The 24,858-nt window shown below is 41.5% G+C and overlaps 1 protein-coding gene across 1 annotated transcript; it reads left to right on the forward strand.

The window, feature by feature from the left end:
- Positions 1 to 7,641: 7,641 nt before the first annotated feature.
- On the forward strand, positions 7,642 to 13,447 carry LOC114279159 (protein ACCELERATED CELL DEATH 6). The gene is made up of 3 exons (XM_082869213.1): positions 7,642 to 8,229; positions 10,249 to 10,730; positions 13,134 to 13,447. Exons 1-3 carry the CDS (start codon positions 7,984 to 7,986, stop codon positions 13,141 to 13,143), a joined length of 738 nt encoding a protein of 245 aa, XP_082725339.1. The 5' UTR covers positions 7,642 to 7,983; the 3' UTR covers positions 13,144 to 13,447.
- Positions 13,448 to 24,858: the final 11,411 nt, after the last annotated feature.

The raw sequence follows: 24,858 nt of genomic DNA on the forward strand, positions 1-24,858 counted from the left end.
TTAGCCGCATGGCAGGCATACTGTCATGGCAACACTCACACACATGTGGGATGCTAAAGCATAAATACTTACATCGTACTCCGTGCCAAAATAGTAAACTTGTCAGCAAACATGCATGTCCTAGCTCATGTTAAATTGCCTAGTGCAACACATACAGGATGCAATTAGATAGGCTCGGCTAACCTAAGCATGGCATGTGAAATGCGGTCAACTACCACATATTCAATTTGTGAATTGAAATACAGATGCAATTAGCGTGATGTACCGAACCTAATGCATGCAGTACAAATGCATGAATGCACACATGCATAGCATAAGGTATGCTAATTTTAAAGATGCCCTAATCTACCATCATAAGCAGGTAAATAAAAGGGAAGAAAGAAGTGGGGATTGAAAGACATGCATCACACACACGCACACTTATTACAGATTTGCCCTCGCTCGGAGGGACCAAAATAATAATACAAATTAATTAACTACGCAAGCTAATTAAATATTACAAATTGCTTAATTAATTAATAAATTAACTAAACTAAAGAAAAACGGTAAATCGCCTCGTGGCGAGGGCCAGATGCAACACATGCTCGGGACTGGCTCGGAATCGCACTGCCATGCATAGTTTGCCTCTATTTTCCCTGCTTTTGCTCCTCTGAAAACTGCCAAAGCCTCAGGGATGCCTCTCAGGGCACTGGGGGATATCATCGGCTGAGCAGAATTTCCACCGGCAGTAGCATTTAGTCACCGGCACAAAATAGATCCACCGGCCATCGATTGACTGCCGGTCGGCACTAAATACTGCCGGCCGGCAATAAATTCCTGCAGAACCTGCAACTCACAGCAGCAGAGGGCAAAATCTTGCATGGCAATGCAATTCAAGCAATTTATGCACCTATCACATTCCTTATCATGTTAATGACTCAAAGGAGGATGTGCCCCGATTCTCGGACCACCAATTACGCATTTCCATCACCGGTACAAAATAGATCCACCGGCCATCGATTGACTGCCGGTCGGCACTAAATACTGCCGGCCGGCAATAAATTCCTGCAGAACCTACAACTCACAGCAGCAGAGGGCAAAATCTTGCATGGCAATGCAATTCAAACAATTTATGCACCAATCACATTCCTTATCATGTTAATGACTCAAAGAAGGATGTGCCCCGATTCTCGGACCACCAATCACGCATTTCCATGCATGATGGCCCAAAGAATCAAGTGTGCAACTTCAATTTCAAAATGCATGCAAGCCAAATAAACACACAAGGGGGCCTAACCTCTATCATACTCATCTCAAGAGGCAAGGTAATGCATGCAAGATGCAATGCAACTTAGGCATACGAGCTAAGGATGCAACATGCCGATACAAGCAAACATGCAAGGTGAGCATGCAAATAAGCAAAGGATGGTCTTAAACATGAATTAGGCAGCTCTAGTTAGGCCCAAAACAGTGGCCAAAATGCTAAGTGCATGGAGGCAAATGACATGCAAACATGCATAGATACATGGTCCAAGACTTAAGCATAATGAAGCGACTTTTCGACGCATTTGAAAGGCACAAACATGGACAATTCGCATGCAAATTTCAGAGGCGATAGGTGATGCAAAACAGCCCCGAAACACAACGAAACAACACTCACCGCATGGAATGAATCCCGAAATGCAAAGTTAGGCACATGAAATGGCTTACAGCTATACAAAGCATGCATAATATGGACATGGAGCATGAAGACAGAAGCAAGGAAGCCTTGAGATAAGCATTTTTACAGTTTATGGCATGGCCAAACAGCAAGCAAAGATAGGGCTAAAGTGGCATACAAAAACGGGGCTAACATATGCATTTCAAAGCAAGTAGCACATAAAGTATCCAAACAGTGTTGAGCCCTTCTTCAATGTTCAAGAAGGGCTCAAAATAAGCAACTTCACAGTATATAACATGCCTCAAAACAGATCACACACAAGCCAAAAATATTATGCAAAATTATGGCCTAAAGAGGGCTAATGAAGGAAGTGCTAGCTACTGTCCTCAAACAGCAAGAGGTCCTTAATCAAACATGAAGAGGACCTCAAAATATGAGGATTTGAAGTTTGGGTCGGAGCCCAAAGATGTAACCACAAGGAGCTAAGATATAGGCCAAAAAAATGCACAAAAGAGGGAAAGTGGGACTCACTCTTGTAGAACCAATCCTTAGCAACCTTTGGACCGAGTTTGGGAGCTTTTAACCTCTGGAGGACAGCCTCAAGCTGCTGGAATGGGTGTTGGATGCCTTGTGCTATGAGTTGATGAAGAAATGGCCCAAGAACAAGGGTGTTTGATGGTTGAATGAGAGAGATATAGTGAGAGATGAAGGGATATGTATGTATATCAGATATACATGGTATATCTCTGGTTTTTTTGCTTTAGACCATCCAACCTAGACAAAGGGAGAGGAGAGGTGCTTATATAAGGCAAGGAAAGCACTTAACTTACAAGCTAAGTAAAGGGAAAGGGTCAAAGGGGTTCAAGGGGGGTGCAAGGCTTCTAGAGGAAGCTAAAACAGCTGGCCAAGCTTCTTGGAGAAGCTTGGCCAAAGGGTTCAAGCTTCTAGAAGGTTAAGGGGTTCAAAGACTCACAAGGTGCAAAACAAACACACATGTGCGTGGGGGATCAATTCTGTGCATTCCAGCTGGCACAGCTGGAATCCACTCAATCTGCAGAATGCTCCGGAAGGTCGTCGGCTAGCAAAAATTGCCGGTCTGCACAATAAAGTGCCGGTCGGCACAATAAATTGCCGGCCGGATAAATATAGTGCCGGTGGATGGCCGGTAAGGTCAAAAAACAGCCGGTTGGTGTCCAAATTGAAGCCCCGGAAGTTACCTTTCCAATGGCGCAAACCTTGCATTAAAATTCCTCCTGTGGAAAAAGTTATGCCCATTTTGGTGAAGCCGCGCAGATTCGATCCAACCGGGATGATACCCAACTTCAACCAATCATATCTCCCCCACCTGGACTTGGCTTTAAGAGATTCTTGAGTGCAAAATGAAGCCCCGGAAGTAAGCTTTCCGACGGTGGTGGCCCCATAGCTAAACTCCAAGTGTACAGATAGATAAGCCCGATTCAGCGAGGGCTGCTCAACTCGCTTCTACATGGATTCATGCCGAACTTTTCCCAAACTAGTTTTCTCCTCTCCTTTCCTCTCTTCTTTAACTCCAAACCCCCAAACAAAGTGTTTTGAAGGATTTGCTTCTCTTCTAGCCGAAGAAACTGAACATTTGCGCTGCACACCTTTCTCCGCCAAGCAAAACATCAGTGGTGCCCAAGTCTTAAGGGCGGTCAAAAATGGGGTGTCTACAATATGGCATGCAAGGTAAGCATTGAAAATCATGTTAGGATGGTGTCAAACCAAGCAAACAAAATAGGCCAAACATGCAATGAATGGCCCAAGTGCTTGAAGCAAGTCAAAGGGACTTGAACCATGGCTAAGCCAACCAAGCCTCACAAGGCTAAGAGGACTTAAAATAGGTTCAAGACAGACCTAGACCATGCAAAGGGGGCCCCCCTAGATGGCATCTAAGTGGCTCAAATTCAAAGGCATGTACAATGGCCAAAACATGGAACATGCTACAGAAGCTTTCAAAGCATTAAGGAGACATCCAAGGCAAACATATGGGCATGCCAAAGGGACTAAAATAACATGTAGGGTGGTTCCAAACCACCAAATCAATGCAAAAATGTCATGTCATACATTCACATACTTAAGGCCAACAAGCCGGGATGCAAAGGGGCTATACTAAGCATGCCAAATCCGACCCAAACAACCTAGGACAGACCTAAAACATGGCAAAATGAGCACAAAACCTTCACAAGACTAAGCCCAAAACATGCTAGAGCAAAGGCTAACAACCTAAGGCATATTGAGGCAATAACAAGGCATTACATGGTAGGTATGCTAAGCATGCATGGTGTACCAAGACCAACACACAACAAGGTTATACCATGGCATAATAAGCATGGAAAACAGCCAAGACATGATCAATACACACTCTAACATGATGCTCCCTCAAGAGGCCAAAAACGGTCCATTTCAAGGACAACGAGAGGGGGTGGCCCTCCCCTTTGGGAGACTTCAAGGCACCATCTTCACCACTGAAATCCCTCAAGATTTCAGTGGTGAAGAGGCCCAAACACCAAAGTCTCGAAACTTGCACAAAATAGCACAAAATGAGGCCTTACAAGGCTTAAGAGGGGTCAAACAAACCCAAACCACAAAACACTCTTAATAAACAATCAAGAGGGATAAAAAAACAGAACTTTTTTGTATTACACACTAAGCACAAAAACAGTTCAAAGATGGGTAAAAATACAATGCAAAAATGGGGAATAAAAGGATTAGTTTCTTACCCTTGAAGCCCCCTTCAACAATGGTGCTCCAACAGCCCTCCTTGGCTTGAATCCAACTCCAAAACACCAAAACCAACCCCTTAGAACCTCAGTAGCCAAAGGAAGGTGAAACACTAGGTGTTTGTGTGCAATAGTATGGACTAAAACACCTAGAACACTCAAGAGAGGGAAATAGAGATAGGATATGTATCAAACCCTAACCCTAAAACCAGAGCTTTCCTCTGTGTTTTCTATCTCTAAAATGTCTAACCAACCAACCCTAAGCAAGGGAGAGAAGGGCTCCTCTTATAGAGCTTCTTGTCTTGTAAAGCTTATAAGACAAGCTTCTAAAGAGGGGGATCCCTCCATACATGTGTATGGAGGGGAGCCAAATGCAAGACAGCTATGATAAAATATCTGCAAAAGCAGATGCACAGTAGTCGGTCGGCCAAAGATGCCATTTTGACAAAATGGAGTGCCGACCGGCACTAAATAGTGTCGACCGGCAATATACATTGCCGGTGGAAGCAAAAACCAGTCGGTGGCCTCTGGCCATGGCCAGTGGTGTGTGGGGATGCCTCACAAGGCATTCCCTACCCCTCCAAGGCAAAACGCAAGTGTTTGGTGCAAAACTAGACACTAAACGGTCGAGTTCGGAGATCCTGAGGCAAGGCACGTAGCCGAGACCTCCGGGAACTCCAAACGAACACAAACATGGATGATCACCGAGTGTTCAAACGGTGACGTCCAAGTCTTGAGGACGGTCAAAAATGGGGTGTCTACAGCGGCAGGCAGTCCTCTGTTCGGTGCCCCCGTTCTTCATGAAAGGTGCAGCGATATTTTGAATTAAAGCCCCTCTGCGCACTCCCCAACTTGTCCGGCCAATGGACGAAGGGTTCGCCTCGAATCTCGCTCAAAATGCGGTAGATGGGGATTTTAAACACCGTGGTGATCCTAGTCCGCGCCTTCAATTTTCTTTTGGCATCCTCCACTGCATCACGGGGAGGGTCAGCCCAGTCGTTCCGGCGGCCCTTGTTTCCGTCATCACGGTTTGGACCATGGCGCTGGTCTTTCGACCGGTTGTTTGGGCGGTTATCCTCCTGCCCAATCGAGTGAACTTTCCCCGCAACCCTCATGTCCGCCGCGACCGGATTAACCTTCTCAGTCGCGGAGGCGGCATCATCCTCCACACGAATGTGCTCATTGATTCGCTGCATCAATGACTCCATGGTTGTAGGTTGATGCATCGTGAGTGAATCTCGCAGCCCATGTCCGACTGGGAGACCCTGTTTGTACTGAGTGATCGCCAGATTGGTGGGGCAGTCGAGGATCTCATTGTAAGTTTCCTAGTATTTCGCATTGTATGCCTTCAACGAACACCCAGACTCCATCTTGACGCCCAGGAGATGGTCGACCTCCTTCGGCGTTCGTGTGTTGGTTTTGAATCTGGTGACGAAGGCTTCCACTAGTTGCTGCCACCCTCAATACTCCCCTCCGGGAGCCTCTCGAACCACTTCAAACCCAGCTCTCCCAAGCTTGCTGGGAATATGAGGCACATCAGGGCGTCATTCCGCCGGTGTCCAGCCATTACTTGCCGGTAATGGCTCACATGCATGTATGCATCTGTCCTTCCATCGTACAAAGTGAACTTTGGCTGGTGGAATCCGGCGGGGAGTGGCGTACTCTCAATCTCTGGAGACAACGGCGTGGCTGTAAGTCGCGCTAGCTCTTTGTCCTCCAGCGCAGGGGCCATCACTTTAGGGGCTGGCATCGTCACTTCCTCACTGTAACGCACTGGAGCGCTTAACCTCTGCAATGCCGGCACTCTCCGAGCCTCCCGACAGCGCGCCCTCTCTTCCAATACGTCCCTCAAGTCCCTGGAACGCGTGGAGAAAGAGGATCTCGTCATCAGCGTCGGGCGTGAGGGGTGGTATGTGTTATCGCGAGAGAGGGACCTGCCCTCCCCTTGGTTAGAGCCTCCAACCCCATAGTTCCTGGTGATGGAGAGAGAGTGGGTCCTCCCCTGGCGGTGACTGCTACAACGAGGGGACGGGGTGCGCTCACTGAGGTTGCCCTCTCCAGCAACACCCTTCCCTTTAATCTGGCATTTCAGCAGCTCCATCTCCGCCGCCATCTTACGAATGATGGCGTCTTGGTCCTTGAGTTTGTGCTCTAGGCGCTGTGCATGGGACTCCCCCCGGCGTCTGCGGCCCCCAGGACTCTGCGAGCGATCAGCACTCCTTCCGCGTTTGTCTCGCGCACTTCGCGAAGGTGTCTCTAGGCCCGCCATGGCTGAAATATTCAGAGGACCTTCTCTCAAGCGGACGTACTCAGGTGTGACGCCATCGACGACGGACAGTGGGGCTTCGCCGTTGTTGGCCATGGATATGATCGAAGAAGCTCTGCGAACAAGGGTTGAGTATCAAAAAACTTCCCACAGACAGCGCCAATTGTACGGGGGCAAAATATCCTTTGCTTTCCGTACTCCTTGTACTCTGAGCTTCTCTTGACGGCGTCTACCTGGCAACACAGAAACGGTGAGCTGCCCAGCGGTGGTGTGCCGGATAGACCCTCCGACGATCAAGTCAGTTCACTTGAGGAAGAGGAAGAAGACGGAGAGAGAGAGAGAGTATTCTCTTTTGGGAAGAAGTTTCATACCTCTAACGTTCTTCTTCCCACCAGTACACGCAGAACTGCCTAACGGTATTGAGGCATATGTGGAGCAGATGTCCCTTCCCTTGTGCCATTGGCCCAGGTGGCACACCTGACTGTAGTACCACGACCGGCCTATCTCCCACGAAGAATTATCACTACAGGCGCTCAACAGCACCATGCCCCACTGGACTGGCGGCGGGGTGATGCTCATGGGCCGGGCAGGTATTGACCGGTGTATCGTGGCATACCGGTCGCGAGGCGTGCCGGCCTCCGTCCGCGCTACCTTCATCCGAGGTTATCTTGAATCTTTCCATCTCGGCTCACCGGTCAGAGACGCGCCATCCCTCCCTTGTCCACAGTTTAGCCCGAGCTATTCGTAGCCTGGTCTCTCCGCTTAGCTGTTTGCACCGCCGAATGTTTGGCAGTTGCTGCTCGGCCAGGCTTGGTTCCCGCCCGGTCAGCCAATCCTCGAGACCGAGCAAAACAGACCCGTCAATCTCTGCTCGGCCGTACTAACGGCGCAAATCTCCCCTCTCAGAATATATTAGTAAAAAATTACGTCAATTGAATATCGTTGGCCCTTTTATCAAATCACATTTGTATTTTTTTTTTTTAAAAAAAAGATAAATGTAATTTGAAATATAAAACTCAATACAAATGTGATTTGATGAAAGAGATAATGATATCTGATCAGTATGATTTTTTACAAATATATTTTACTCAATAACTTTTAAAATGTGAATGATTTAAATTATTGAATTAGTTCCTAAAATAAGTCTAATAAAATGTACAACACCATGCGCAGCAGCAACCCCAAACTCTAAAAAATCTACCTCCATCCTTCTTGCGAAAGTCAATTTTTCTGACTGTTATTTCCATTCCATATGGTAGTAGTAGAGTTTATGGTTTGTGGAAGGAAGATCAGCTGCAAGGTGAAGAACTGAATATCCATAACAGAGTTAAGTCTACATGGCCACAATTCCAATTTTTGACGGTACAAACTACAAGATTTGGAGTGTGAAGATGAAAACTCTGCTTTTATCTATGGATTTGTGGGATACGGTACAGAATGGGTACGATGATGAGAGCAACAAGGAGAAGCAACAAAAGGATGCAGCAGCTCTTTATCACATCCAGCAAGGCGTCTCAGACCAGATCTTTCCAAGAATCAAGGATGCTACAAAAGCCAAACATGCTTGGGGCATTCTCTCTAAGGTCCGAACGAACGGGTTAAACTTCATTTACAATGATTTTTATTTTTTATTTCTGGGTTAAATTCATTTTAGCTCATCAGAATTTCAGGCTAAACTTCTTTACCCCTTATGGCTAAAAAATAATCAGAGAGGCCCATGTGATTTTGGACAACATATAAAATGATTATAATACCATCAAACCTTATATTTTTTTTGTTATTTTCTCTCTATCTTCTCTCTCATACACATAATTTATCGGGTTTAACATTAAATTGATTAGATCACAATTAATTATAAATTCTTAATTATTTATTTTAATTCTTAACTTTTTATTCTAATTTTAATTTAATTATATTTTATATCACAATCAATCCTAAATATTTAATTATTTATTCTAATTACTAAATTTTTAATCTAATTTTACTTTAATATTTTAGATCACAATTAATCTTAGATGCTTAATTATCTATTATAATTCCTAACATGTCAATCTAATTTTAATTTAATTATATTTTAGTTCAATTTATAATTATTATTTATTTTATATTTTTATTTAATTATATTTTCAATCATTTCTTGGTTGTGTTTTATATTTTAGATCAATTTTTAATTATATTTTAATTTGATTTATTTTATTTTAATTAACATATTCATCTAATTTTAGGTTTAGAGAAAATTGGGATAAAATTGTTTTTTTGTTATATTAATTTCACTTTAATTATTCAGGAACTCAAATCCACTCTCAAAAGTAGTGGGTGAGATACACATTTTGTTAGTTTGGATGAAAAAAGTCAACGGTAGCACTTTAATCTAAAATCATATGAGGATTTTCTAACTATATTTGAACTATAGGGGGTAAAGTGCTTCAACCCCCAACCACAGGGAGATAAAATAAATTTAACCCTTTATTTTTTTTATTTCCTTAAAAAAAATATAAGATGTTAATGGTTTAGTAAGTTACATCACAACGAAAGAATAGCAGTCGCTCCATCGACTCAAATCCCAAAAGTCAGACTTTCTTGTTATTTTAAATTTTCAAGGGACAACTACATGGTCCACGATATAAATAAATTTTATAGTATTATGCATATAACAATCTTCATAATCCAAGATCTATAATTATCATGATTTTTATGTAAATAATTGTACTTACCTGAATCCATTGCTGCGGTACTTACCTGAATCCATTGCTACATAAAACTTTAGAGATTTAGTAGATAAACGCTAAGTTTTAGGTTTATGAATATATGATTTCTCTCTCTTAACCCTCTTTAAACTACGTGACTTCAGAGTTTTTTGATGGTACTCTGAATGCTATTTTATAGGCAAAGCAATGACCAATTTCCTTGTTCAAACATAACTCTACTTGCCCATCAAAATAAGAAACTCGGAAACCACTATTCTTATTAACCTATCAGATAAAACTTGTGACTAAAGATATGGAACATAAATCCTATTAAATCTATAATTAATATTGCCATATCATGTGAGTCACTATAATGAGTAAATAATTAAATTTAATCTTACACACCAGGTCACTCCTAGCATTTACCATTTATTTGTGTTTATAATTGGGCAAATTTTACTTTATTACATTGTGATTTGATCTATGATGGGATTCCTCGTTTCCCTTTGGGAAATAACCATGCAGCCATATTTGCGAACCAAAGTATACTATTAGCCTCGCTAACAATTTAATGAAAAAGATTAAAATGCCTCTATATATAAGTAATCTAGATGTGCGAACTACGGATATTTTCATTATTTATTTGGGAGATAAAATGCATCTTAACTCCTATACTTTATTTTACGTGTATTTTATTCCTTTAAATTTTGAAATGAGCATATAATCTCCCTTATGCCTATACGTGATTTACACTTCCTATTAAATTACACAATATTTAACATTTCAAGGGATTTATGTGATTATTTTCAAATGAGAATGGTATAATTCACACATGGGCAAAAGTAACATGGTAAAATGAAATTTTCCTTCTATAATTTATTATTTGTTTTATTTTATTTTGCTTTTTATTTGCAGGAACCAACTAGGCCTCATTATGGGAATGTAATACGCGTAACACCTATAGACTTGAGGCAAACATGGGAAAACCATTTGATAGTGGCTACACTTGTAGCAACTGTGGCCTTTACTGCTGGTTTCATGATGCCCGGTGGATACAATGGCAACGATGGCCCAAACCAAGGCACGACGATTCTAACAAGAGAAGCAGCTTTCAAAGTTTTTATGGTAATAGATACCATAGCCATGTCATTATCCATTTCAGCAATGCTCACCCACTTCTATGCGGCTGGTAGTAACAATGGGGATGAAGTAGAGAAGCTAGTTCATAGAGCTGCTTATCTTACTATTTATGCTGCGATGGCAATGGTGTTGGCATTCATTACGGGGACATATGCTGTCTTAGCACATTCATCTGGCCTTGCTATTTCAGTTTGTGTTATCGGCTGCCTTCCCGTATTATATTTCTTGAATACCCGCATCATGGTACTGAGAGGGAGGTACATTTTCAAGAACACCATTTATTATAATAATATTAGTTATAATTATTTAAAAATTATAGATACTTGCTCCTAAATTTTTCTTCTTTTACAAATTTTAAGAATCATCTTCTGTAGATTTTAAAAGAAAGTTTAATTGACTATTACTTTATATCTATGAAACATGTAATCAAAATATAAAATTAATAAAAAAAAGACAAAATATAATAAAAGAAATTTATTTTTTTATAATTAGTGTTAATTATAAGCTATAATCTGTAAAGAATAAAATTAGATATCAGTTAGTTACTTGATCACGTTAGTAGAAATTGATATTATAATTTGTATTTTATTTCTAAAATTTTTGATTAGATATATACATATATATATTCATCCCCTATATGATAATTTTGCGCCGTCCTATTCTTTATTGATGCTATGCTTTCTTCAATGTATTTAGAGAAAATATCATTTTGCCCTCCAAACTTTCATGTGTTTTTCAATTTGACGCCCAGACTTCGATTAATATCAATTTTACACCTAAACTTTCAAAATTTTAATCAATTTGGCCCCTGCCATCACATTCCGTCTACAATTGGATGGAATGCACTGACATGGGAGGTAAATTGATTTTTATGGTATAGTTTGGGGGGCAAATTGATTTTTAAGGTAAAGTTTATGGGGTAAAATTATAGCGATTCCGGTTTTGACCCGACACTTGTTGTATTCCGGACTCTAGTTCCATGGTTTAGTGTTGTTGTTCATCCATTTTTCCCCTTGTTTTCCCTTAAATTTGAGTTTTGAATTGTTGTGATTGTGTTTGAGGCAGGTTGGTTGCTTGTTTTCCAAACTGTTGTTGCCCAGAATTTTGCTCCTCTGCTCGAACGGCACTTTTTGTGCTCGAGCGGGCTTTGCGAACTCTTAGTACTTTTGCAAGTCTGCAAAACTACTCGGAGAGCGTATTCTATGCTCGAGCGCCTCCTTCTACACTCAAGCGTGAGTGGGCTCAGCTCGAGCGACCTTTTTTGGCGCTCGAGCGTTAGTCTATTGTCTGCAAAACTACTGGATCTGTGTTTTCTACACTCGAGCGTCACTTCTTGCGCTCGAACGGTGGGCGTCTCTTTCATTGTGTCTTGGCACTCGAGCAGAACAACTTATTGTGTCTGACGCTCCAGTGTCACTTCTTGTGCTCGAGCGGACTTGCGTATTTTAGTCTGTAAAAGTGACATTTTACATCACTTTTTTCATATCTTTTTCTCTATCTACTTTTCAAAAACCCTAGATCTAGAGCCGCTCACTCTAAAATACTCTCTCTGTCACTCTACATTTTCACCTAGTTCTAGTGATCTCTCTACCCATTTGTCTTTGTTAAAAAGATATAACATCTCAATGGCTACATTTTGATCTGAATAGAGCTTGGTTTCGGCATCTTTGAAGTTTTTCTCTTGCTTCTTTGATCTTCTAAACTTGAGGTAGGGATTTTCTACACTTTCATATGGTTTTTAGCTTAGAGTATTGTGGATAAACCTAGGGTTTGGGTTTAAAATCAAAAGAGGGATTTCTAAGTGAATGTGACATAAATGGTTATGGGATTTGAATATGAGGTTATCTTGTGACAAAATGGTTGATTTAGCCTTTGGGTTAATATTTGGAAAAAATAGAGTTTGCTCTAAAATGGGTCCAATATTTGTTTTGTATAAATAAATGGAATTGGTGTCGTAAATATGAAATTGAATGAATGTTGGAATAAACGGTGGAATTGGATATATATTACCTCACACCTATGGAAATTTGAATAAATTATATGTCTTGAGATTGAATATCTATTTAGAAATATCTGTATTGGGCTAACAGTGAAGGATAACTATAATTGTTGTAGAAATTGCATAAGGATTAGGTGAATTGAAACTAATCTCTTGTTGATTGTCATTGAATATGACTATGTTTTAAATACATCGTATATGTGTGATGTTTGGGAGAAGAAAGGAGATGTATTCCATGTTTGGGAGGAGATAGGGGACGGACTCCATTAAGTTAGCTGGAGTGTCCAGGCTGAAAGTCCCGAAACCGCGCGTATACATGGGGGCCGATCCCGCGGATGAAATTTTCGTAAAATGGCAAATTGAAGTGTTTGTGTGATAGTTGTGTTGATTTGAGAACCACTGAGTTGTAATCTCAGTTGGGTTGTCTGGAAGATAATGAAATTGGCTCATGAATTGAGATGAAATGGATTAACTTGAAATGAATTAAAGAGAACTGGATTGAGATATGAAATTTGGTACTTTATGATCATGTTGAGTATGAATGCTTTGTCATAAACATTGTATATGCACACTGTATTTATATCTTTGTTAAGATTCATATATTGTGTTAGATTGTTTCTATTGGACGTTGGCTCACTCTATTTGGGAAAACCATTTTTAGGTATTGGTGATATGCCTCTGTTAAGGCAATAGCTTGGAGGGACTTTTGGAGCGAGAGCTTCTTTCCTTTTGTTGTATTCCTTTTTACGTAGCTAAGGGCTTAAATTGTATTGAACTAGGCTCACTTTTGTTGTAACTAAGCCATGGCTTGGAAAGATGTAAGCCTTTAGGGCATATAATTATTTGTTTAGTTTTCAGTTCTTTTATCATTGTAACACATGCAGTAAATTCAGGATGAACTATTTATGAATGTATATCGCATGTGTCAACTTTTGTACATCAACTCTGATCAATGAAAGCTTATTATTTAATTCATATCATATTGTATAAACCGTTGGAAGTCAGATTATTGTATTTATTTCGGGGCGTTACAGTACATTCCGTCCAATTGTAGACGGAATGTGACGGCGGGGGCTAAATTGATTAAGATTTTAAAAGTTTGGGTATAAAATTGATATTATTCGAAGTCTAAGGGTCAAATTAAAAATAAGTGAAAGTTTAAGGGATAAAATGATATTTCCTCACGTATTTATTTACAAGTTTGAATTGTGTGAGAAGTTCAGGTTTTAGTTCGAGAGGGCAGGGCACCCAAATCTATATTAGTAGTGATGTAAAGTCTATGCTTATGGTTCTATTGGCTTCTACATAAATAAAGATTACCAAAAGTCTTTGATTGTTGACACTTATATACAACATACATATATATATATATATAGATAATAGTTGGGGTGTCCGCGAGTTGCATGTGACATATGAATTGATTTATAAACGAAACATGGGTCCTTATTTAGATTGTTTTATCAGATAATGTTGTATTAATGTATTAATGTGAGTTTCTATGTATAGTGATTTTGTACTTAGTTTACAATGTTGTAATTGTAGTTTATTTTGCTGGCATAATTACTCTAAGGTAGAAATAAGTTAAAATATGGGTTTGTTTGGGGATGGATTGTCCATTCAAAGCTAAAATAGTTAATAAAACAAAACATTCCATCACATTACTTTCTCTATTTTTTTTTCTGTGCATATCTTTTCGTAAAAAATCAAATAGTCAACTAAAATAGCCTATTCTCAAACAAATTGGTGATTATTTATGGATCTCTAATTCTTTAGAAGTGAAGTTAATCTTTATTTATTATTATTATTATTTTTGATAATGTTAAGTGCAAAAAAAAATAGAATATAAAACATATAAAGAAAATATCTTGGGTAGTTCAAATTGATTTTGAGTGTGATGTAAGTTAGACTTAAAATAAATTTCATCCAACACTTTTATGTGTTTAATTTTTGTGAGTCTAACATTATTATTCCTACTATCTAAAAAAAAACACTATTATTCCTTTCCTTTTACATAATCTAGTGAAAAATTTATTGCATACAAAAAATTAATACATTTTAGTATTTTGTTATATTCAATGATTTTTAATTTTTTTTGTACAAATTATATATTTTTTAAGTGTATATATATTAGGTCGATATAAAATTAAAAAGTCCAAAAATTAATTTTGAAAATTTTAAATCATAGAGAGTGAAAAATTTGTTGACATAACCTTTTAAATTACTAAAAAAAAAAAAAAAAATCAATCTATAACTTGTGCACAAAAGGAGTATAAAATAGTGAATAACTTTTCTCTAGCCCAATCGGATTGAGCATGTTGTTGGGCTATGTGGGCCCGCTATAAAACCCACATTGATAATCTGAACTGTTCAATGTATAGTACTTGTCGAGTACTTTATTCTTTCAATAAATAACGTTGATCGGATATCGATAGCCATTTGATCAGATCAAATTTGTGTCAATGTTACTATGATTTTAAAAATAAATTGTAGATATAAATGTGATCTGATTAAGTGGCTATCGATATTTGATCAACGTGATTTTCTATAGGGATAAAGTACTCGATTCAGTCCTACGCATTGAATGGTGATAGAGTACTTTAGGATCTAATTTGATAATTTAAAACGTTCACATTTTAAAAGTTATCAAGTAAAATATACTAGTAAAATATTACGTCAATCGGATATCGTTGGCCCTTTTATCAAATCACATTTGTATTTAAAAAAAAATGTAATTTAAAATATAAAACTCAATGCAAATGTGATTTGATGAAAGAAATAACGATATCTGATCGACATGATTTTTTATAGATATATTCTACTCGATAACTTCCAAAAAGTCTACATCCACGCTTCTTGAGAAAGTCAATTTTTCTTGCTATTATTTATTTATTTATTTTTTAATGATGAAACAACGGCTTACATAGGCCTACTCAAAATGCTTCCATTCCATATGGTAGTAGTTATAGTGATCCCTGTTGTCCCTTTACTGTTCTGTTGTATTCCGGACTCGGTTCTGTGGAGTTGATAGTTGTATCTATCTTGTTGTCGTCCTTTAATTCCATTTGTTTGAGTTTTAGGATGTGTTGGGCATGTTTCGAATAGGTGGGTTGAACCTTGGTCTAAAATCTTGTTGCTAGGTTTTTGGTCGTTCCGCTCGAGCGGGCCTTGTTCCGCTTGAGCGGATATTGCACACTTCCAGTATTTCGTGTCCCTGCAAAACTTCTGCAGGTGTGAATTTTACGCTCGAGCGGGTTTCTTTACGCTCGAGCGGTCGTGCTCGAGCGGGTAGTACTTTTTGGTATAAGTTCTGGGAGGGGGAAATCTACGCTCGAGCGGACTGGTTTTCGCGCTCGAGCGGATGTACTTTATTCTTGTGTCTTAGCACTCGAGTGGGCCTTCTTGCGCTTGAGCTTACCTAGTTTTTTGTTCTTGACGTTCGAGCGTTGTGTTCTTCGCTCGAGCGGGAATGTCGTATATCAGTTGGCAGCTGGGCATTTTAAAACCACTTTTTACATTCTCTCTCTCTCTCTCTCTCTCTCTCTCTCTTACTTTCTAAAAAGATATTTTGAGAGCTCCTCTTTCTAGAAACTCCCTTCTCTCTAGGGTTTGATCTAGTTAGAGTGTCTCCCTATCCTCCGGCCATTGTAAAAAGTGTGTTGATCGTCGAGGGCTCCATTTTGATCCGTGGATCTTTGAGTTTGGAGCATTTTGGTTTTCTTCAACTTCCCCGTTTGAGCTCTAACTTCGAGGTAGGGATATCTTACTTCTCTTTATGAGCTTTGTCTTTGAATTTTAGCATTTTGATATGTTGGGGGTCGTTGGGTAATTTTGAGAAAGTTTGGGCCTTTGTGTAATTTTACAAAAGATGGGGTTTTATTTGTATTTAAACCTATATGCATGCTTGGTATAGAGAAATGATATAGATGATGAACTATGGATGAAAGTGGAACCTTGGGGTTGTTATGTTAATTATGGGAAAATGCCCTAATTAGTTGGATAAATTAATTTGTATAATTAATTTTGAGAAATGAGGAATTGAATTGAGAGTATTCAAATTGAAAGAGATTATGGGATTAACGGGTGTGGTTGGATTCATTTAATCGCTCACCAAAGTTGAATGTTGATAATATATCCATTTGGTGCATTTAATCGCTCACAAAAATCTTGGACCAAAGCATTCATTTAACTGCATTTATTTCTTGAAGGGGAAGAAAAACACTGGGTTGGTCTCTGTAGAGAGAGAGTAGGCTGAGAAATAGTGTGGCGGCTGTGCAAAGTTTGTAAGGTTTAGGGTTTAGAGCCTTTCCTTAAATAGAAAAAATGAGAGGTGTGATGCTGTATGATGCTAGAATATTCCCTCAAGATTTTTGTTAATTATGTATATCCATATAACAAACATATAACGGCCTGGTGACTCACCAACTTGCCAAACAAGAAAAGTGTGTGGTATTATCATGTTAAAAAAAATAATAATAAAATTACAAAAAAAATAAAATTTTTGCTTGTCAATTTTTTCTGTAAATTGAAGTGCGTCATCAACTTTATCCATAGGCTCTGTCGTGACAACATGTTTTTTTTTTTTTTTTTTTTGGGAAACGTGATGCGAAGTAGGGCCGAAAAATGACAACTATGCATGTCCGAGAAAATTATAATTTCTCATACACGCAAGGGGCAAATGTAAGAGGGGCTAATTTGAGCCCACTAAATTATTTAGGCCCAATAACCCAAGATTAGTGGGCCCGAATTTATCGCAAGTCCAAGATTGGTGGGCCCGGATTTATCGCCATCAAACGGGCTGAAGCACTCTAAGCCTCAAAAGGGTTCGGATTCACGAACTTAGAGACTTACTCAAGTTCGGACTCGAAAGGGTTCGGATCCACGAACCTAGAGATCCGAAGCACCTGGCTTCGAACAAATTCAAACGCAATCTAGAAGTCGCTCCGTTAATGAGTCCCAGAACACTTGTAGGCTCGGAGCTTTCCGGGATCTACGCACCAGAACCATGGGCGTAATGGAGTTCGAACAAAGGACCCGATCCCGAGGACGGTGAGTGGAGATAAATTCACTTTTCGGTTAAACTAGCCTATACCCGGGTCGAGGTGGCACGACCCCGGGGGGTCCATGAGACTCGACAACATTTTGCGGCAGGACGTCCTCTGGGACTACCCCTGACCCTTTGGGATGATTGGGGATCATTGGTTAGGTGTGGCTAAGAAGAAGGGTTCGCCGAGAGGTTGATCTCCTCTTCGGGGTTTTCCTCATCCTCGGAGAGGTCACCTCCTCGGACAAGGTGGTTAGAGAGAATATTCTCCATGTGCCTTGCACATGGGCTCCATCCTACATCATGAGGTGCCTATAAATAGCACCCACCCATAGCTTTACAATGGATGGATTTTGGAGATTTTTAACTCTTGGGGAAGAATTAATTTCCCTTCTCCATTATCAACCTTGAGAGTGAAAGTGGGAGATCTATGGGAGAGCCTTGCCATTATTCTCTCTCTAGCCATTTTGCCTTCTTCTTCACCCAATCTCTTATCTCCATCATCTCATTTGTTTTTGTGTTCCTAAGTTGAGATTATTGAAGAATCTAAGCCTCTCATCATATTCTAGAGAATTCGAAGTTGTTCTTCAAGGATCTTCGAAGATCTTCGAATTTTCCAACTCCATTCTTGAACCCTCTCATACATTTTTGGCGACTCTGCTGGGGAGGTGGATTGGTTAATGGTCTCAACGAGATCTGGAATCCACACAACTCCAACAAGGATGGCGGGAGAAGATGAAGTTCACCAACAAGGATCCTCTAATGGTGGTGATGACAGAACCATGGCTCCAGATCAACCACTTTTGCTTGAAGCCATTCAAGGACTTCAAAATACTCAGCAAGAGATTCTTACCACTCTTCAGAATCTCACTCACACCATGTTGGTGATGAGTTCTGACTTTGCACCGGCGCCAAACGGAAATCAAACTGGTGGTGGAGTTATTCCCGTCGGAGCGCAAAATCAAATCTAAGGAGAAGTAGGCCCCAATCAGCCTATGGCTCGTGGCAATACGGCCACAGTAATACATGCTCAAACCACAGTAGGCGGCAGCAGTTTGCCTATGCCCGGGCTCCATGGTGTGCCAATCCAAGATCCAATGGTGACTAGGGAAGTTTCTGGTGTAATGAATGGCGCTCCGGCGACTGTTGGTGTCCAGGAAAACATAAGGAGCATGATGGCGCAAAAGGGAGCTCTGCCCGTACCTAATCTTGTTACGCCACCAGTAAATGTTACCCAAGCACCAAGTGGGCCTCCTTTGGTGCCGACAACAAATCTGCAAGCACAACCCGGTATAGCGGCGTCGTGCGGTGGACTCTACGGGCCTCAATTCAATATCCCATCACCAACTGGCTTGTCTATAGGCGCTGATGGCCAGTATCGTCAAATGTCCTCACCAATGATGAATTCGCAGCACCAGAATGGCCAAGTCGCCCCTAGCTCAGTCTTCGGGTCCATAAGCCAAGTCTCAGAAATACCACCATCAAACTCTCTCCCTCAACAGTTTCTCACTCTCGCCGATGTGCAGGCCATGTTCGATCTCGAACGGGGCAAGAGGACCTTACCCTCTTTGCCTAATCCAGACGTCAAGCCGCTTACTCCATTGAGATACTGAGCTATCCATACCCTAAGGGGTATACAGTGCCGAAGTTCATCAAGTTCGACGGCAAACAAGGAAATGCCCAAGAACATGTTGTGCGATTCATCGAGACTCTGGGTATTCATGGTTCAAACCACGTCCTCCGACTGAGAGAATTCTCTAAGTCCCTCACCGACCGAGCATATAGTTGGTATGTTAATTTGGCCCCAAACTCTGTCCGAAGTTGGGAGGAAATGGTTAACAAATTCCACTCCAAGTTCTTTCAAGTGGCGGAGAACGTGACCACACTTACATTGTGTAAAGAGAAGCAACAAGAAAGTGAAGACATCCTTGACTACGTCAAAAGGTTTCAGGACAAGGCCATGGATTGTCATAAAGCAGTCGATGAGAGTTATCTGGTTCAAATCTGTCTAGAAGGGGCATTGAGCAGGTACAAAATGTTTCTAGTTAATCACAAGCTACCCACCTTCTCGGCATTAATAGAAGTAGCTCGGAACATTAGCATTCCTCAGGCTCAGGAGTCCGTATTTAAGGCCAGTTACAAGACTAGTTTCAAATCGTCTCGTGGACCTATCGTTGCTGTTGCCTCTGCCCCAGATACCCGAAATTCAAAAGGAGGAGGTCATAGAGACCAGAAGAGAAAGCAATATAATGGTGAAAAGGGGAATGTTTCTTATCCATGTGGAATCGAGAAAGTGAAAGCTCTAGTTAAGGAATGGGTGGCCGACGGAGAGCTAAAATTGCCTTATGTCGAAGAAATGCCATCAAAAAGGACCGCGAGAGCCCTGAATTTTGTGTCTACCATTGACATTGAAACATCCGACAGAGAAGTGTTGGACTCTCAGGAAAATCTTCAGAGATAAAGTCGAGGCAGACGTATTGAGGTTCAAAAAGCAAGAGACTCAAGACATTCGAGAACAACCATATCCTCAACACCGGGACAAGGGCAAGAATGTTGCTATGATAGCTTATGAAGGCCCGATGATCGAGGCCATCGCCAATCTCGATGACGATGATTGTTACCTGGACGACATCCTCGAGCCAGAGGGTGAGCAAATTTACTATGGAAGTGCTCTCGATCCAGAGGGCAGAACATTTACGACTCATAGTGAAGATCCCTTTGATCCAGAAGGAGGAGAAGAGTACTATGGAAGAGGAGGACACTATGTTTATGTGGCATCTTATTTTGAAGAGATCGAGGAGATGGTTAACTACGAGACTCCAAGAGTGGAAAAAGATCCGGATCACTATGCCAAAACCTTGCAAGACTGTGTAAAGTTCAAGCAGTTCTTTGACCAGCTTGGACTTTCCAGGGAGGCAAGAACAGAAATCACCAAGTCTATCATTAATATAGCTGAGGCACACCATGAGGAATGCATGTCGACTGAGGGGTCTATCCCGAGGAAGGCAAAAGAGCAATCTAGTGCCATTACTTTCTCAGAGGCTGATCGGAAGTATCCTTTTTCTCACAATCGCCCGCTTTATGTGACTGCTTTTATTAACGGAGTTGAGTTCAAAAGGGCCTTTCTAGATAGTGGAGCCTCTATCAACATTATGACTCGCGCTACTCTAGAAAAGGCCAGAATCTCTAAAGAACGCATTGTGAAGTAGCCGATAGTCATCACTGGCTTCGGTGGAGAAATGAGAGTTACTATCGGATGCATAACAGTTGATTTAGCCGTCGAAGAGATTCACTCGGCCACCAAGTTCCATGTTATTGATTTCGAGGCAAACTACCACATCATCCTAGGGAGGACTTGGATGCATAGATATGGGGCTGTACCATCAAGTTATCATCAGTGTGTTAAAGCTAAATGGGGAAAGAAGACGGTGACAATTCAGGCAACAGAAAGGCCTTTCGGGGTCCATGAAGCTCATTATTCTGATGCCATCTACTTCACCGAACTGGCTGTCAAAGAAGTTCCCACCACCTCTAAGCCTCGGGGGGTCAAAATTCCTCGTTGGGAGGATATCAAAGATGACAAGGAGCCAAGGGCAGAATCAAGTAAACGAGCGATCTCTAGAGCAAAAAGTCCGCCTATTCCTCGGAAGGTGATGAAAGTCCGAGAAGGGGACAAGATGGTGTACTATTTATGAAGGTGCGGGGAGTCGGTTTCTTCAGTCACCGACTCTGAGTCAAAAGAAGAGCCTCCTGACAATGATATAGTAATAAAGCCTGAAGTGGCTCCAGAATGTATGCAAGATGGGCCGAAGCCTCAGCTCGAACAACTTATTGAAATAGATCTGAGTGATGGACAAGTTGCACCGAGGCCGGTATTCGTAAGTTTGAGCCTTAGCCCAGAGAAGCGGGAATAGTTGTTAAAGTTGATAAGCCGATACTCAGATGTGTTTTCTTTGTCATATAAGGAAATGCCCGGACTAGATCCTGACCTCGTCTCCCACTATCTTGATGTGTTCCCAAACTCCAAGCCAATTAAGCAAGCTGCTCGAAAATGTCATCCAGATCTCGAAGAGAAGATTAAGGAGGAGATTGAGAAACTTCAATAAGCTGGTTTCATCCGGCCAATACAGTACCCCACGTGGTTAGCAAACATTGTGCCAGTAAAGGAGAAGAATGGTCAAATCAGAGTATGTGTAGACTTTCGAGATTTGAACAAATCTTGCCCAAAGGATGAACTCCCTCTTCCTCACATCGACACCCTCGTGGATGCTACCTCGGGACACCAGATGTTCTCATTCATGGATGGATTCAGTGGATACAATCAGATTAAGATGGCTGAAGAGGACGCAGAAAAGACTGCTTTTAGAACACCTCTCAGAAACTTCTTCTATACAGTCATGCCTTTCGGACTCAAGAATGCCGGTGCAACTTACCAAAGGGCTATGACTGCAATCTTTCATGACATGATCCATCATGAGGTGGAAGATTATGTTGATGATGTAGTGGTGAAATCCAAGAAAGAAGAAGACCATCTCCGAGACCTTGAGAAAGTATTCAAGAGATGCCAAAAATTCAAAATGAAGATGAATCCTCTCAAATGTGCTTTCGGGGTGGCGGCTGGGAAGTTCCTCGGGTTTCTTGTACAGAGACATGGTATCGAGACAGATGAAGACAAGGTCAAATCTATCAAAGCAATGCCTCCCCCGCATTCTCAGAAGAAGTTAAAGAAGTGCCTCGGGAAGGTGTCTTATATTCGGAGGTTTATCCCAGCACTTGCAGAGATCTCTGCCCCTTTCGGTTCATTGTTAAAAGGAGATGCCAAGTTCGAGTGGAACCAGGAGCACCAAAAGACCTTCAAAAGAATCAAGGCGGCCTTGACCTCGCCTCAGACCATGATAGCTCCGCAGCCCGAGGTGCGTCTAATGTTGTACTTAACTTCAACCCCCAAGTCCATAGGGGCATTATTGGTCCAAGATGTAGATGGAGTAGAACGCCCGGTATATTATATCAGCCAGAAGATTCGAGGAGCAGAAGTCCGATATACTTCGGTAGAGAGACATTGTTTAGCTTTGGTATTCACTACCCAAAAGCTCAGACATTACTTCTAAGCACATCAGATTCAGATTGTTTCTAGAAGTGATCCAATCCGATACCTCCTCAGCAAGCCTGCTCTAACTGGGATGGTGGCAAGATGGTTGTTAGCAATTGGTGAATTCGAGATCACATGTGTAGCTCCCAAGGCAATCAAAAGCCAAGCCTTAGCTGATCTCCTTTCTCAATTTCCAAGTGGTGACTATGAACCAGTGAATGTAGAATTAAGAGGAGAGGTGCATGCAGCTATGGCTTCCGAGGAAAGCTTTTGGACATTGAGCTTTGACGGAGCAGCAGCCGGAGGAAAAGGAGGAACCGGGATAGTCCTTACAAGCAAAAGTGGAGAAAAGTTATATTTGTCTTATAAACTGGATTTCCATTGTTCGAATAATGAAGCCGAGTATGAGGCTCTTATTTTAGGCTTGATAGCAGCTGAGAAGCACAGTATCAAGAAGATTCGAATCCGGGGGGACTCAAAGCTGATAGTGAAGCAAGTTTCAGGACAGTTCGTCTTAAAGGAGCCTGCCTTGGCCACATATCGAACAACAGTCCAAAGGCTTCTTGACAAACTTCAGAAGGTCGAAATAGAGCATGTGCCTCGCTCCGACAACAAGTTTTCAAATGCCCTCGCAACATTAGGGGCAAGAGTTGATATCCCAGAGGAGGAGGCGACAATTGTTATCAAGAAGAGAACAGAGCCTTCAATAATACCCGAAGACGAAGACCTTCTGGAGGACTGGAGAGCAGAAGTCCTTGAACAACTCAGAAGTAAAATTGGAAAACTGACTATGGCCAAGCTTGCCCAATTCATAATTATTCAAGGTGAACTTTACTTCCGAGGAGGTACCGGATTCCTAGCCCGGTGTGTTGGCCAACAAGAAGCAAGCTTCCGACTACAACAGATCCATGAAAAGTCTTGCGGGGATGGGGATATCAGTCTGTACAGAAGAATCCAAAGACAAGGCTATTATTGGCCCGAGATGGAGAAGGACTCGAATCAATTACAGAAGGAATGCCCCAAGTGTCAGTCATACATCCGGGAGGATGAGAGTTGCTTTGAAATTGATACCCTTGACTGGAGGCAAGTCTACATTGACTATCTCAAAGAGGGAACACTACCAGAGAGCCCGAGGGACATTGCACACCTCAAGAGGAGAGCGAGGTGGTACTTTCTTGATCAGGACAAGCTTTACAAAAGAAGTATTGAGGGCACTCCCCTGAGGTGTCTCTCCAAGGAGGAGTCAGATCTAGTCCTCGGAAGAGCTCACGAGATTGAACATCAAGGAGGGGCTCGGCTGTTCGAGCAGCTTATACACCTTGGGTATTACTGGCCGACCATGGAGTCAGATGCATCCCATCACGTGAAGAGGTGCCAGACTTGTCAGAAACACGGAAATTTGATCCATGCTCCAGCTGTAGACCTGCATAGCATCCGAACGCCATGGCCATTCCATACCTGGGCTTTTGATCTGATAGGGCCCATCTCCACAAGCAAGACACTGATAAGGATTCTAAGCAAGATGATGGATGAATTTGGGGGGACTTGGTCCGAACAGTTGATAGTAGCCCTATGGGCGTATCGCACTTCAAAGAGAAAGCCGACTCAAGCAACTCCTTACTCCCTTGTGTATGGGTCCGAGGCAGTGCTACCTATAGAGTTGGAAACACCATCTGCTCGGATGGCTCTCGCCTCGGGAATGGTATTGGAGCCTCGAACCACCAGATTGGAAGCATTAGAGGAAAAGCATGACAGAGCTGCAAAAGTCATGGAAAGGTATCACGAGTCCATCGCCCGAGCCTAAAACCAGACTGTGGTACCAAGGAAGTTTGAAGAAGGTGATCTAGTACGGAAGATTGTAGACCCAATCATGCGAGGACAACCTTTGCCCAAGTTTTCTCCAAAATGGGAAAGACCCTACAGGGTGGTTCAGGAGAGCTCAAGCGGGTACAACAAGCTTGTAAGGGTTGAAGATGGCTTCCGAACTGGCCCACTCAATGCAAAGTTTATCAAGCATTACTACCCATAGTTAGACTCATCTATGTTGAAATTCATTTTCATTTTCTTACTTTGTCTAAAAGTTGTATTTCCCTTACGTTATGATGAAGCTGGTTTTCTCTATGGTGTATGTTTTATCCCATCAATTGCAGTGAATCTATTATACTTTTGTCAAGAAAGTCGAAGAACTAATGAGAATATTTCAGCTTTTATAAACATGTGCGTATGATTGTTCTTTCCATTGTATCATTCGAAATA

Source organism: Camellia sinensis, chromosome 5, assembly GCF_055761805.1.
Source record: "Camellia sinensis isolate YWXY chromosome 5, ASM5576180v1, whole genome shotgun sequence".
In the NCBI taxonomy this organism is placed as follows: Eukaryota; Viridiplantae; Streptophyta; class Magnoliopsida; order Ericales; family Theaceae; genus Camellia; species Camellia sinensis.